The following is a 16,859-nucleotide window of genomic DNA, read 5'->3' as shown; positions in this document are numbered from 1 at the left end:
GTGGTATAACACTGAATTTAGCACAGAGACAGAATAAAGGTAGTATATGGTATGCTATTTGCTTGTATGTAGGCCCTTTGCAATGATAAGGCCACTGGTAAGCGTATTTGTACGCAGGAAAAACTTATTTTTTTCTTTAATACACCGGCAGGTGTATAACGTGTGGTAGAACACTGAACTTAGCACAGACACAGAAAAAAAGGTAGTATATGGTACACTATTTGCTTGTATTTAGGCCCTTTGCAATGATAAGGCCACTGAAAAAGCGTATTTGTACGCAGGAAAAACTCTTTTTTTTCTTTCATACACCGGCAGGTGTATAACATGTGGTATAACACTGAATTTAGCACAGAGACAGAAAAAAAGGTAGTATATGGTACGCTATTTGCTTGAATGAAGGCCCTTTGCAATGATAAGGCCACTAAAAAAGCGTATTTGTACGCAGGAAAAACTTTTTTTTTTCTTTAATACACCGGCAGGTGTATAACGTGTGGTATAAAACTGAATTTAGCACAGAGACAGAAAAAAAGGTAGTATATGGTACGCTATTTGCTTGTATTTAGGCCCTTTGCAATGATAAGGCCACTGAAAAAGCGTATTTGTACTCTGGAAAAACTCTTTTTTTTCTTTCATACACCGGCAGGTGTATAACATGTGGTATAACACTGAATTTAGCACAGAGACAGAATAAAGGTAGTATATGGTACGCTATTTGCTTGTATGTAGGCCCTTTGCAATGATAAGGACACTGTTAAGCGTATTTGTACGCAGGAAAACCTTTTTTTTTCTTTCATAAACCGGCAGGTGTATAACTTGTGGTATAACACTGAATTTACCACAGCGACAGAAAAAAGGTAGGATATGGCACGCTATTTGCTTGTATGTAGGCCCTTTGCAATGATAAGGCCACTGAAAAAGCGTATTTGTACGCAGGAAAAACTTTTTTTTTTCTTTAATACACCGGCAGGTGTATAACGTGTGGTATAACACTGAATTTAGCACAGAGACAGAGTAACAGGTGAAAAATGGTAAAAAGGCACTAAAGTCCACACTAATATGACTTATTTCTGAACAGCAGCAGGACCCAAATGGGCAGCACCACAGATTTTTTTTTTTACAGGGATTAAACCCTAAATTGCACTCTGTCACACAATTGTGAGAATCAGATTTGTGGAGCAACAGAAAAAACTCAATTGGGCTGAAAAAAGAGATTAGATGCTCCATACAGGTAAAACAGCTGTGAGATCTATGACGCAGGTGACTACTATGCAGCACCTCTATGCCTGCTATATGGAGTAAGGAGAATTCAAGGTTTTGCTAGAATCGTTCTCGTTCATAACTGCAGGAACACTGTGCCCTGTGTCTTTCCCTAATGCTGATGTCACCGCTGCATATATGCTGTACAACGCCGTTGTATGAGATCAGCACACAGACGTGCAGTCACTTCCTTTCCCTATCTCGTGCATAGGAGAAATGAAGAGAGGCAGGATGGCCGCCAATTATATAGGGCTGTTACATCACAGGGGTCAGTGAACACTGATAGGCTGCAGCTCACATGTGATTCAGGATCAGCCTGCCTACCTTCATTCCCGTCGCTGTTCCCCGCCCTCCCATAATCCCCTGCCCCATGTACTAACATGTGGATCTGCCATCTTAGGTCTCCAATAGCCTGGAACGCTGTAAAATGGAGTTTAATGAAGCGATTCGCGCGATAGAATCGTGGCGATATTCGTATTCGTTGCGAATCGAATTTTTCATGAAATTTGTAACGAATTCGGGTTCGTCAACTTCGATTCGCTCATCTCTATCGGCCAGTATATCACTCATTGACAAACAGGGCTGCTGTCAAGATAAGAAGGATGAAGAGGAAAAGAGTATGGGCACCAAACTCTGGAGATGGGCAAACTACATGTGTAACAGGCACTCAGGAGCTTCATATTATGTCTTTTATGCAGGGCTTAACTTTCTTTTTTTTGTGACTCCATTTGCTCCTACAACTCAACATAATCTGGTTGATATTCTCCTCTCTCCTCTGTAATGGCCCTTCATATGGGCAATCTTCGAGGGTGAAAAATGAAACAAAGAAATATGAATGAAATACTGATGACATAGACAATATTGAACAAGCAACAATATTTGAAACAAAGTCCCTAAACTTCAATGGACATACTCAATCTTCAAAACTGTGTTCTGGATTTTTACAATTCATATATTTTATATGCCCATGTGAATAGCCCTTTAATACAAATATAGCTTTGACCTGTGGACTGAAAAAAACTTGAATAATGTGAATTAAATCAGTGTGAAATCAGTTGTTCTTTGAGCACAATAAAAAAACTAGCCATATTTTGACATGGCAAATGTGTTGAGAATTTTTTGTACAGATTTCAGGTGAATCACAAATCTATATACCGTATTTATCACGCACCGGCCTATAACACGCACCCTCATTTTACCAAGGATATTTGGGTAAAAAAAGTTTTTTACCCAAATATCCATGGTAAAATGAGGGGGCGTGTGTGCGCGTGTATACCCCGATACACCCCCAGGAAAGGCAGGGGGAGAGAGGCCGTCGCTGCTCGCTTCTCTCCCCCTGCCTTTCCTGGGGTCTAGAGCCCTGCTGCCGGCCCTTCTCTCCCCCTGGCTATCGGCGCTGCTGCCTGTTCTGTCCCCCTGACTATCGGTGCCGGCGCCCCATTGCCGGCACCGACAGCCAGGGGGAGAGAAGGGGCAGCGGCACCCATTGCCGGCGCCGCTGCCCCGCTGCCTCCCCCATCCCCGGTTGCATAATTACCTGTTGCCGGGGTCGGGTCCGCGCTGCTTCAGGCCTCCGGTGTACGTCCCCTGCGTCGTTGCTATGCACTGCACGGCGCGGCGCACTGACGTCATAGCAATGACGCAGGGGACGCACACCGCCGGGGCAGGGGCGCCGCTTCTCTCCTCCTGGCTATCGGCGCCGGCAATGGGGCGCCGGCACCGATAGTCAGGGGGACAGAACGGGCAGCGGCGCGATAGCAAGGGGGAGAGAAGGGCCGTCAGCAGGGCTCTAGACCCCATGAAAGGAAGGGGGAGAGAGGCCGTCGCTGCCCGCTTCTCTCCCCCTGCCTTTCATGGGGTCTAGAGCCCTGCTGCCGGCCCTTCTCTCCCCCTGGCTATCGCGCCGCTGCCCGTTCTGTCCCCCTGACTATCGGTGCCGGCGCCCCATTGCCGGCGCCGATAGCCAGGAGGAGAGAAGCGGCGCCGACAGACAGGGGGAGAGAAGGGGCAGCGGCACCCATTGCCGGCGCCGCTGCCCCGTTGCCTCCCCCCATCCCCGGTTGCATAATTACCTGTTGCCGGGGTCGGGTCCGCGCTGATTCAGGCCTCCGGTGTGCGTCCCCTGCGTCGTTGCTATGCACGACGCGGCGCATGACGTCAGTGCGCCGCACCGTGCAGTGCATAGCAACGACGCAGGGGACGTACACCGGAGGCCTGAAGCAGCGCGGACCCGACCCCGGCAACAGGTAATTATGCAACCGGGGATGGGGGAGGCAGCGGGGCAGCTTTAGGCTAAAAATTTTAGCCTGAAAAGTGCGTGTTATACGCCGATAAATACGGTATATAAAACTCAACGTGTGTATGTATGTATGTGTGTATGTTCCAGCATCACGTCCAAACGGCTAAAGATATTAACATGAAACTTGGCACACATGTTACATATATGTCTACAACAAACATGGATAGGTGATTTAACCCTTACTCACCCCCATTTGCCAGGGGTGGGGTTTATGCTTAAAAGTCCCATACAAGTCAATGGGAAATACATGTTACAGCATAACTTCCAAACGGCTGGAGATATTTCGATAATACTTGGTCACATGTTACTTATATGTCCACTTAAAATATAGGATAGTTAATTTAACCCTTAACTACCCCCATTTGTGAGGGTCAGGGTTTTTGTTTAATTCTTCACGACCACGGACGTAAATGTACGTCCTGGCTTGGCGGGACTTCCCGCACCAGGACGTACATTTACGTGATGTGTATGACCGTGTCATACACGGCAGGTTCCGGCTGCTAGCAGCAGCCGAGGACCCGCCCGTAATGGCCGACATCTGCGATCCCGCGGCTGTCCGCCATTAACCCCTCAGATGCCGTGATCAATACAGATCATGGCATCTGCGGCATTGCGGTACTTTGATTGGATGATCGGATCGCCCGCAGCGCTGCCATCATCCAGCATGTCAGCCGGAGGTCCCCTCACCTGGCTCCGGCCGTCTCCCGGGGTCTTCTGCTCTGGTCTGAGATCGAGCAGACCAGAGCAGAAGATCACCGATAATACTGAGCAGTGCTGTGTCCTATACATAGCACTGCACAGTATTAGCAATCGAAGGATTGCTATAGATAGTCCCTATGGGGACATAAAAAGTGTAAAAAAAAAGTTGAAAAATTTAAAAATAAAAAGTAAAAAAAAGTAAAAAATCCCCTCCCCCAATAAAAATGAAAATTGTCAGGTTTTTCCTCATTTTACCCCCAAAAAGCGTAAAATATTTTTTTTAATAAACATATTTGGTATTGCGGCGTGCGTAAATATCCGAACTATCAAAATATAATGTTAATGATCCCGTACGGTGAATGGCGTAAAGTAAAAAATAACAAAAGTCCAAAAATGGTGCTTTGTTGTCACATTTTATTCAAAAAAAATTTATAAAAAATGATCTAAAAGTTTTCTATATGCAAATGTGGTATCTAAAAAAAAGTACAGATGACGGCGCAAAAAATGAGCCCTCATACTGCCCTATATACGGAAAAATGAAAAAGTTATAGGTGGTCAAAATAGGGCGATTTTAGATTACTGATTTTGTACAAAAAGTTTTAGATTTTTTTAAGTGGTAAAAGTATCTATCTTAACCCCTCCAAAATGTTGGTTTTCATTTAAATTTCCTCCCTAAAAATTTTTTGGGATGGTTAGCCGTACATTTTATGGTAAAATGAGAGGTTTCATTACAAAGTACTATTGGTCACGCAAAAAACAAGTCCTTATATGGGTCTGTAGATGGAAATATAAAAGAGTTATGGATTTTAGAAGGCGAGGAAGAGAAAATGAAAACGCAAAAATAAAATTGGCCTGGTCCTTAAGGTGAAAATGGGCTTGGTCATTAAGGGGTTAAAGTCCCATGCAAATCAATGGGAAATGTATGTTCCCACATAACTTCTGTATGGCTGGAGATATTTCAATACCTGTTACACATATTACGGGTCGGGATAGGAGGAAGGGATAGGAGATCGAGATAGGAGATCGAGATAGGAGGTCGTGATAGGAGGACGGGATAGGAGGACGGGATAGGAGGTCGAAATAGGAGGGCGAGATAGGAGGTCGGGATAGGAAATTGGAATAGGAGGTCAGAATAGGAGGTCGGGATAGGAGGTCGGGATAGGAGGTCGGGATAAGAAGACGGGATAGGAGGTCGGGATAGGAGGTCAGGATATGAGGTAGGGATAGGAGGACGGGATAGGAGGACAGGATAGGAGGTTGAGATAGGAGGTTGGGAAAGGAGGACGGGATAGGAGATCGGGATAGGAGGTCGAGATAGGAGGACGGGATAGGAGGTTGAGATAGGAGGATGGGATAGCAGGTCGAGATAGGAGGACGGGATAGGAGGTCGGGATAGGAGGTCGGAATAGGAGGTCGGGATAGGAGGACGGGATAGGAGGTCGGGATATGAAGTCAAAAGCCTCCTCCTTTGTTTATTTTCCTCCCCAACAAGGATTAGGAAGGAAAAACCGGGCAACGCCGGGTACTCAGCTAGTAATAAAATAGAACTAAATGCCTTAAGCAAAGTAAACAAGCAGGATTATGAAGCAGCAGTATATTAATGTGCACAATAATAATGTCACTTTCATGCTTCACAAAGTCAGTAAGCATACCAAAAAAATCTTTTTATTGACATATCAAGTGTGACATTTTGAAAAATGGTGGAATATTGCTTTAATGCCACTATATTACACTGAATATGGAAAATAGGGAAGTTACAACTGGTCAGAGTTACTATTGTAAATACGCACATTTCTGGTACAATTTGCAACAACAAAAAAACATGGACATGCCTTTCACATTTATTTTGTGTTTTATATACGGAATAGGAGGTCGGGATAGGAGGTCAGAATAGGAGGTCGGGATAGGAGGACGGGATAGGAGGTTGGGATAGGAGGTTGGGATAGGAGGTCGGGATAGGAGGTCGAGTGAGGAGGACGGGATAGGAGGTCAGGATAGGAGGTCGGGATAGGAGGTCGGGATAGGAGGACGGGATAGGAGGTTGGGATAGGAGGTTGGGATAGGAGGTCGGGATAGGAGGTCGGCATATGAGGACGGGATGTGAATTTGGGATATGGCAACAATATATGGGGATGGGATATGAAGTCAAAGGCTTCCTCCTTTGTTTATTTTCCTCCCCAACAAGGATTAGGAAGGAAAAACCGGGCAACGCCGGGTACTCAGCTAGTAATAAAATAGAACTAAATGCCTTAAGCAAAGTAAACAAGCAGGATTATGAAGCAGCAGTATATTAATGTGCACAATAATAACGTCACTTTCATGCTTCACAAAGCCAGTAAGCATACCAAAAAAATCTTTTTATTGACATATCAAGTGTGACATTTTGAAAAATGGTGGAATATTGCTTTAATGCCACTATATTACACTGAATATGGAAAATAGGGAAGTTACAACTGGTCAGAGTTACTATTGTAAATACGCACACTTCTGGTACAATTTGCAACAACAAAAAAACATGGACATGCCTTTCACATTTATTTTGTGTTTTATATACGGAATAGGAGGTCGGGATAGAAGGTCAGAATAGGAGGTCGGGATAGGAGGACGGGATAGGAGGTTGGGATAGGAGGTTGGGATAGGAGGTCGGGATAGGAGGTCGAGTGAGGAGGACGGGATAGGAGGTCAGGATAGGAGGTCGGGAAAGGAGGTCGGGATAGGAGGACAGGATAGGAGGTTGGGATAGGAGGTTGGGATAGGAGGTCGGGATAGGAGGTCGGCATATGAGGACGGGATGTGAATTTGGGATATGGCAACAATATATGGGGATGGGATATGAAGTCAAAGGCTTCCTCCTTTGTTTATTTTCCTCCCCAACAAGGATTAGGAAGGAAAAACCGGGCAATGCCGGGTACTCAGCTAGTAATAAAATAGAACTAAATGTCTTAAGCAAAGTAAACAAGCAGGATTATGAAGCTGCAGTATATTAATGTGCACAATAATAAAGTCACTTTCATGCTTCACAAAGCCAGTAAGCATACCAAAAAAATATTTTTATTGACATATCAAGTGTGACATTTTCAAAAATGGTGGAATATTACTTTAATGCCCCTATATTACACTGAATATGGAAAATAAGGAAGTTACAACGGGGTGGAGTTACTATTGTAAATACGCACACTTCTGGTACAATTTGCAACAACAAAAAACATGGACATGCCTTTCCCATTTATTTTGTGTTTTATATACTTCTTTGATATTCTATTTCACATGTAACAAGAGAGAAGTGTTTTTTTATAACTGATAGGCATCGGCATTTAGATTGTTTTGTGAAATTTGTACCGTCATTGCTGGAGAATTTTTATGTATCATAAATACATGAATATTGAGTGGTAATGGTTATTATTATGTGAATTCAAGTAGAGAAAACAGACATGGTGCACATCTACAAATTGTATTTTGATCTAAATGCTTCTCAGCATAAATTCAAAAACGAACAGGTTGTTAGTATACATTTTGATCAAAAGGTACGAGCCCAATCGCCACGTCAAGGCCGCCTATTTAGAGTGGGTCCCTAACGACCCTTACATAAAATGGTGTAGCACTGGGTGGCAACCACCACCGCAGCAACACCAGTGCCCACAGGGGGAAACGACCCATTGGCAGAGCGGCCCCAATGCCACTCAAACCAGTCCCTGGGCCGCACCTCCCCGCAGACACGGTGCCACGGCAGCAATGGATGCCACACAGCACCACACCATAGTTATTATTATGTTCTTTTGATCCTCTTGCACAATATTTACATATTTAATTTTTTTTATTGTACATTATTTGGACGGTTTGTATTACACTGATACAAAGAAATACTAGGAAGGTGAAATAGTAATAGACACTTTTACGCCATATTTTACGTTTGAAGTGTTCCTACTTATGGCCCATTAAAGGAGTATTCTGGTGGAAAACTTTTTTTGCCAGAAAGTTAAACAGATTAGTAAATTACTTCTATTAAAAAATCCTTATCCTTTCAGAACTTTTTAGCAGCTGTTTGCTACAGAGGAAATCTTTATTTTTTTAATTTCTTTTTTGTGTTGTCCACAGTGCTCTCTACTGACACCTGATGCCCATAACATGGAAGTGTCCAGAGCAGGAGGAAATCCCCATAGCAAACCTATGCTGCTCTGGGCAGTCCCTGGGACGGACAGAGGTGTCAGTAGAGAGCACTGTGGACAACACAAAAAAGAAATTCAAAAAGTAAAGAATTTCCTCTCTAGCATACAGCTGCTCAAAAGTACTAAAATTATTAAGATTTTTTAATAGAAGTAATTTACAAATCTGTTTAACTTTCTGGCACCAGTTCATTTAAAAAAAAATTCCACCGGAGTACCTCTTCAACTTATAGGTGAATAATACGGTACTTTGTCTTCTATAAAACATTTTTTTTAGTCGTTCACAATGTTTGTCCGCAGTCACTTAGGAACAAAGATTATGCCATCTATTTGTGAACGCTTTGTGTTTATCACTTTCCTCAGAGCGTCTTTTACTTCTTTGTTCCGTAGGCAATATATCAAAGGGTTCAATATAGGAGTCACCACAGTGTTGAAAACACCCATGAACTTGTTGACATCCATTGGGTAGGACACACTAGGGCGAACATAAATGAATATAACTGTGCCATAGAGAATAGTTACCACTGTGAAATGCGAGACACATGTGGAGAAAGCTTTTTGCCGTCCCTTAGTGGATGGTATTTTAAAAATAGTAGAAAGGATATACGCATAAGATACAATAGTGAAAAGCAATGAGGTGAGAATGATGCTGCAAGCAAAAAAGAAGACTATAATTTCTTCTAGAAAGGTATCTTCACATGAAAGCCTGAGAAGAGGTGGGATGTCACAGAAGAAGTGGTTGATGATGGCCGGTTGGCAAAACGTCAAGCGAGATATAAGGAGTACTAGAAAAAATACAGACAGGAAAGCAACAGACCAGCAAGCTGCAGTAGCCTGTATACATACTTGACCATTCATGATGGACTGATAGCGCAGCGGGTTGCATATAGCCAAGTAACGATCAATGGCCATCACTCCGAGGAGGAAAAACTCTGTGGAACCCAAAGAGAAGTAAAAATACATTTGTGAGAGGCAGCCAGAAAATGAAATGGTTTTCCAGCCAGCCAAATTAGCCAAGAGATTTGGTGCAATGGATGAGGTATACCAGATCTCAAGGAAAGACAGCTGGCTAAGAAGATAATACATAGGAGTATGAAGTCTAGTGTCTACACGAACCAAGCTAATGATTGCAACATTAGCGGTCACAGTCAATAGATAGATGGCAAAGAAAACCACAAAAAGAAAAAACTGGAGCTCTACAGAGATAGGAAACCCAACTAAGAGAAAGTGTGTCACACTGCTCTGATTTTCCATTATCTTCATCCTGTAAACATGATAAAGTACGGTGGGGTAAGGGTTAATTTTGTAATTTATGTTCGACGCATTTGTAGATTAGCGAGCTACATTACTTCATTAATGGGCAACAATGAATTAAAGAAAGTGTATCTCCTAGTTCATTTCTACTGATTAAAGCCATAAATTGACATGTTCTTTTAAAGGGGTACTCCACTGGCCAGCGTGGAACTAAAAGTTCCAAACACTGTTTTCGTGGCCAACCCCCGCAGCGCGGAAACAGCATTTGGAACATTTAGTTCCACGCTGGCCAGTGGAGTACCCCTTTAAGCTGTTTCTATTTTCTGATTGTAATCTTTTTAGTTACATTTTTGTACATTGCTGTATTATTGGGGCAGCCATTGAAGTCAGGGGGTTAAGATGTCTAGCGGTGTAGTACCCCTTTAAGGTCAAAATGGGCTTCATCCTTAAGGGGTTAAAGAGAATCTGTCATCAGTATTGCTCACACCTACCTGTTAAACAGGCTTGTAGTGCAGGTGACACTGATTAAAAGGATACTTACCCCGTAACGATCCTTAGCCGCATTCCACTGTTATCCACCTTTTTTTTGTAGTATGCAAATTAGCTGCTTGGGGCATGGGTGGAGCTTCACATGCTTCCCCAGGCTCCGTGACATCATCCCTGCCTGGTGGGCACTACCGCCCAGCTTATCAATATTCATATTATTTTCCACACTTCCCGCTCACTCTCTCTATATGACAGAAAGGTGCATGCACCACTTCCTGGGTACACCCGTAAACTGCATTGGCCTAAGCTTCACTCCCACGGACATCTTGGATGTGTACCTATACATACAGTGGGGCAAAAAGTATTTATTCAGCCACCAATTGTGCAAGTTCTCCCACTTAAAAAGATTAGAGAGGCCTATAATTTTCATCATAGGTATACCTCAACTATGAGAGACATAATCCATAAAATCACATTGTCTGATTTTTAAATTTCTTTCATTTTTGAAAAGGCCTCTAAAAGAGTAGAGAAGCGATCTGATTGGTTGCTATGGGCAACTCAGCAACTTTTCCTCTGGACAGGTTTTGATAAATCTCCCCCTTTGTTTGCAAATTATGGTGGAAAATAAGTATTTGGTCAATAACAAAAGTTCATCTCACTACTTTGTTATATACCCTTTGTTGGCAATGACTGAAGTCAAACGTTTTCTGTAAGTCTTCACAAGGTTTTCACACACTGTTGCTGGTATTTTGGCCCATTCCTGTATGCAGATCTCCTCTAGAACAGTGATGTATTGGGGCTGTCGCTGGGCAACACAGACTTTCAACTCCATCCAAAGGTTTTCTATGTGGTTGAGATCCGGAGACTGGCTAGGCCACTTTAGGACCTTGAAATGCTTCTTATGAAGCCACCCCTTCGTTGCGCGGGCAGTGTGTTTTGGATCATTGTCATGCTGAAAGACCAAGACATGTTTCATCTTCAATGCCCTTGCTGATGGAAGGAGGTTTTCACTCAAAATCTCACGATACATGGCCGTCCCTTTGCTGAAAAACAGACCCAAAGCAGGATGTTTCCACCCCCATGATTCACAGTATGTATGGTGTTCTTTGGATGCAACTCAGCATTCTTTCTCCTCCAAACACGAGTTGAGTTTGGTTTCATCTGACCATATGACATTCTCCCAATGCTCTTCTGGATCATCCAATTGCTCTCAAGTTTCTGGTGTCCTTTGACAGCTCTTTGGTCTTGGCCATAGTGGAGTTTGGAGTGTGACTGTTTGAGGTTGTGGACAGGTGTCTTTTATACTGATAACAAGTTTAAACAGGTGCCATTGATACAGGTAACAAGTGGAGGACAGAGGAGACTCTTAAAGAAGAAGTTACAGGTCTGTGAGAGCCAGAAATCTTGCTTGTTTGTAGGAGAACAAATACTTATTTTCATCCATAATTTGCAAATACATTTTGTAAAAATCAGACAATGTAATTTTATAGATTTTTTTCTCATTATGTCTCTCATAGTTGAAGAATACCTATGATGAAAATTACAGGCCTCTCTCATCTTTTTAAGTGGGAGAACTTGCACAATTGGTGGCTGACTAAATCTTTTTTGCCCCACTGTATGTGTGCTTTTAGAAGGCATTATATATTATTCTTATATAGCCGCGGGAATGAAGCTTAGCCAAAAGCCACTTCCGGGTGTACCCAGAAAGCGGAGCATGAAGCGTACTGTCAGATAGAGAGTGATCAGGGAGGGGGGAATATGAATATTGATGAGCCGGGAGGATGATGTCACAGTGCCCGGGGAAGTGAGCGGAGCTTCGCCCAAGCAACTAATTTACAAACTACTAAAAACGTGGAAAATGGTGGCACGCAGCGACAGATTGGGATGAGGAAAATATCATTTTATTCAATGTCACCCGTACTACAAGCCTATAAAACAGGTTAGTGCTGATGATACTGATGACATATTTTCTTTAAAGATGTCTTAATAGTAATTACTCTCTTTTTTAACAGGTGCCCTTTAACCCCTTAACAATCACAGACATAAATGTACGTCCTGGTGCGGAGGTACTTAACGCACCAGGATGTACATTGACATCCTATATGTGACCGCAAGCATCGCAGCGTGCTGGCGTCATGCACTGCAGGTCCCGCCTGCTATCAGCAGCCTGGGATCCGCCGGTAATGGCGGACATCAGTGATTGTGCTGATGTCCGCCATTAACCCCTCAGATGCCTTGATCAATACGCATGTTTAAATGGTTGCATAGCACTGAACAGTATTAGCAATCTAATGTTTGCTACAAATAGTCTCCTATCAGGACTATTAAAGTGTAAAAAAAAAAAGTTAAAACATTGGAAAGAAAAAAGTTAATAAAATGTGAAAATTCCCCTCCCCAATAAAAATGTAAATCATCCATTTTTTCCCATTTTACCTCCAATAAGCTTAAAACAAATAAATTAATAAACATATTTGGTATGGTGGCGTGCGTGTCCGAACTATGAAAATATAGTGTCAATGATCCTGTACGGTGAACGGTGTAAACACAAAAAAAAACAAAGTCCTAAATTGCTGCTTTTTTGTCACATCATATTACCAAAAAAATTATAAAAAATGTATTAAAAGTTATATATATGCAAATGTGGAATCATTATAAAAGTACATATCATGGCGTGAAAAACAAGCCCTCATACTGCCACTTATAAAGAAAAAGGAAAAAGTTATAGGTTGTCAAAATAGAGGGATTTTAAATGTACTAATTTGATTAAAAAGTTTAAAGCATACCCGTTAGATCCAACAAAATTTTTTTTTAAGATATCACTCAGTAGCTAATCCCGACCATGTACATCTAATTTTTATGCGTCTAGCGCCTTTACAGTAACCCCCCGACATGCGATGGCTCCGACATATGATAAAATCTACATATGATGGCCTCTCAGAGGCCATCACATGTCGATGTCAGCATCGACATACGATGCTTTTATATGTCGGGGCCAACACATTAACTGCTATACGACAGCGCAAAATGCTTAAGCTGCTGTTGGATAGCAGTTTAAGCATCCCGGACAGGTTCGCTCACCTATCCCCGCTGCTCCGGGTCCACTTTGCGATCCTCCCGCATCTTCTGTATCTTCTCCAGGGTCCGGGCCTCGCTTTCCGGCGTCGTTATTACGTCACTACGCACAACGTGCTGGCGCAGCAGCGTAATAACGTCACCAGAAAGCGAGGCCCGGACCCTGCAGAAGATGCAGAAGAAGCCGGAGGATCCCGAAGAAGACACCGGAGCAGCGGGACAGCATCGGGAGCCCCTGGGACAGCATCAGGAGTGGTGAGGACGCGGTCCGGAGCGGCGGGGACAGGTGAGTATAACTTCCTATACTTTCCATTGCACGGATCCCTCAACATACGATGGATTCGACAAACGATGGGTCGTTTGGAACTAATTACCATCGTATGTTGAGGGACCACTGTATTTATTTTTTTATTACAATTTAGCTCACTAGTCTGAATTCCTCTCAAAGGGACGGGCGTGGCCTCACTGTGCAGGTCTCCGCCCCCATTCCTCAGTATGCTGTCGACTCACATCTCCCCTAGCATTAGCAAAACTACAACTCCCAGCTTGTCCTCACTGACAGTAGCTGGACACAAGCTGACAGTGGGAGGATTTTTCCTCCAGCTGTGAGCCCTGCGCTCATAGCTGTCATTGAAGGAAGTGTATAGGAACCAAAGTTGTAGGCGGAGAAACTGGAAGTTTGTGTTCGCGCTGTTGAAGAAGTGGGGGAGTCCCAGGTAATATAACAATATTTATTCCATAAACAATATTTATTCCATAAACCCTCTGGTTTTTTCATCAGGCATGATCTTACTAAAATCAAGCTATATTTTATACAATGTAGCTTGATTTTAGTTAGATCGCGCCCGATGAAAAAACAAGAGGGTTTTGAAATGCGTTGCGTGGACAAGTTTATGGAATAAATATTGTTATATTACCTGGGACTCCTCCACTTCTTTGTCAGGGCGAACACAAGCTTCAAGTTTCTCCGCCTACAACTTTGGTTCCTATTGTCTTCATGCTGACTTGGTCGGCGTGGGAAGCCGGGGCAGTCCAATTTTTCTTGCCTTTCTGAGCGTTGTGCCTTTCCAGTAGTGATGTCGCAAACATAAAATTTTTGGTTCGCGAACGGCAAACGCGAACTTCCGCAAATGTTTACGAACCAGCGAACTGGGCGAATCGCCATTGACTTCAATGGGCAGGGGAATTTTAAAACCCACAGGGACTCTTTCTGGCCACAATAGTGATTTAAAAGTTGTTTCAAGGGGACTAACATCTGGACTGTTGGCGTGCTGGAGGGGGATCCATGGCAAAACTCCCATGGAAAATTACATAGTTGATGCAGAGTCTGGTTTTAATCCATAAAGGGCATAAATCACCTAACATTCCTAAATTCTTTGGAATAACGTGCTTCAGCCCCCTTTAGGCAGCACATAGAGCCCCCCTTTAGGCAGCACATAGAGCCCCCTTTAGGCATCACATAGTTAGATCTCACCTTTAGGCAGCACATAGATTTCCCCATATTAGGCCGCACATAGTTAGAGCCCCCCTTTAGGCAGCACATAGGTAGAGCCTCCCTTTAGGCAGCACATAGAGCCCCCTTTAGGCAGCACATAGTTAGATCCCCCTTTAGGCATCACATAGTTAGATCCCCCCTTTAGGCAGCACATAGATTACCCCATGTTAGGCAGCACATAGTTAGAGCCCCCCCTTTAGGCAGAACATAGAGCCCCCCTTTAGGCAGCACATAGATTCCCCCATGCTAGGCAGCACATAGTTAGAGCCCCCCTTTAGGCAGCACATAGAGCCTCCCTTTAGGCAGCACATAGATTCCCCCATGTTAGGCAGCACATAGTTAGAGCCCCCCTTTAGGCAGCACATAGATTCCCCCATATTAGGCAGCACATAGTTAGAGCCTCGCTTTAGGCAGCACATAGAGCCCCCCTTTAGGCAGCACATATTTAGATCGCCCTCTTGAGGCAGCACATAGATTCCCCCATATTAGGCAGCACATAGTTAGAGCCCCCCTTTAGGCAGCACTGGTTTTATTTCACAGCCAAATAAGGTATTTTTTATTTTATTTGAACTACTGTCACACCAAATGTGATTTGCACTAGTGTGACAATGAGCAAAAAAGGTTGCCAGCGGAGTTCCCCTTTTAAGCAGAGGTCCCCAACCAGGGTGCCTCCAGCAGTTGCAAGACACACGGACTGAACTTATAGCCCTTTTAATACTGTAGTTAGTTGCTTGAAGGAAATTAAGTTTTACACTGGAGTACCCCTTTTAACCAGCGGTCCCCTCCCAACCAGGGTGCCTCCAGCTGTTGCAAGACACACGGACTGAAGTTATAGCCCTTTTAATACTGTAGTTAGTTGCTTGAAAGAACTTAAGTTTTACACTGGAGTACCCCTTTTAACCAGCGGTTCCCTCCCAACCAGGGTGCCTCCAGCTGTTGCAAGACACATGGACTGATATTTGAGCTCTAAAAAGGGCTTTTTTGGGTGCTGTCCTTAAAGCAAATGTTAGACTAGTGCTTTAAGAGTAAAGTGGACCCTGAATACACCACCTAGCAGCAACCTAGCTATCGCTTTCCCTATTACAGCAGGAGCAGCTTCTCTGTCCCTCCACTTTCTAAGCCTGCAGCATGCTGAATGAGGGTAAAATGGCGTCCGTGCAAGAGGTAGGAGGGTCTGGAAGGGAGGGACTGCTGCTGATTGGCTGTAAAGTGTCTGCTGACTCTGACTCACAGGGTCAAAGTTTACCGCAATGTTAAAGTATAGGGGGCAAATCGAACTTCACATATGTTCGCCCGGCGATGCGAACGCGAGCATGCTAAGTTCGCCGGGAACTGTTCCCCGGCGAACAATTCGCGACATCTCTACTTTCCAGCACAACTCTACCAGGTGAGCGAGTTTTCCACCAGATTTTCTCACTTTGGTGTCACCACTGATTCCACACAGGGAGCACTCTGTGTTTTTTCTTTTCTTTGTCATCAAGGAAGTGTGTCCATGACATAGGTGATGATGCATGGACACAGCACGACTAGTATGTGTCCAAGCAGGCAGGGGGGCAGTTGTTTGACTGGCTTTTTCAGTATGAAATACTGAAAATTTTCTAATGGAAGCAATTGCAAAACCTATTGGTTTTGCATGCTTTACAACATATCAAAAGTTTTTGTATCTGACAGTGCCCATTTAAGATTTTTTTTAAAGCAGTACAATAATAGAAAAGATTGTAATTATGGGTATCATTCGCCGTTCATTTTATGTTAAAATGAGGGATGTCATTACAAAATACAATTGTTCACGCAAAAAACAAGCCCTCATATGGGTCTGTTGATGGAAATATAAAAGAGTTCTTGATTTTAAAATGCAAAAATAAAATTGGCCTGGTCCTTAAAGGGGTTATCTACCATAAGGTGATTTTAGTACGTAACTGGCAGACAGTAATGGACATGCTTAGGAAGGATCTGTGCTTTTTGTGAAATGCTCTTTCCTGTTTGACTTTTTTTTTACTACAAATCTCACAATTCCATCTTCCTCTATCTCACACATCGGCCCCAACTCCCATTGAAACATAAATGAGCTCCATCCAGTCAAAAGACCTGTGGTTTTCAATCAGGGTGCCTACAGCTGTTGCATTAGTTGCAG

General features: G+C 43.4%; 1 protein-coding gene across 1 annotated transcript; it reads right to left on the bottom strand.

Annotated features, from left to right (window-relative positions):
- Nucleotides 1-8,718: 8,718 nt before the first annotated feature.
- LOC130368481 (olfactory receptor 6M1-like) lies at nucleotides 8,719-9,681 on the bottom strand. Its single transcript, XM_056572235.1, has one exon. It carries the CDS (start codon nucleotides 9,679-9,681, stop codon nucleotides 8,719-8,721), a length of 963 nt encoding a protein of 320 aa, XP_056428210.1.
- Between the last annotated feature and the right edge of the window lie 7,178 nt (nucleotides 9,682-16,859).

Source organism: Hyla sarda, chromosome 1, assembly GCF_029499605.1.
Source record: "Hyla sarda isolate aHylSar1 chromosome 1, aHylSar1.hap1, whole genome shotgun sequence".
In the NCBI taxonomy this organism is placed as follows: Eukaryota; Metazoa; Chordata; class Amphibia; order Anura; family Hylidae; genus Hyla; species Hyla sarda.
This window is presented reverse-complemented; position numbering and strand designations above follow the sequence as displayed.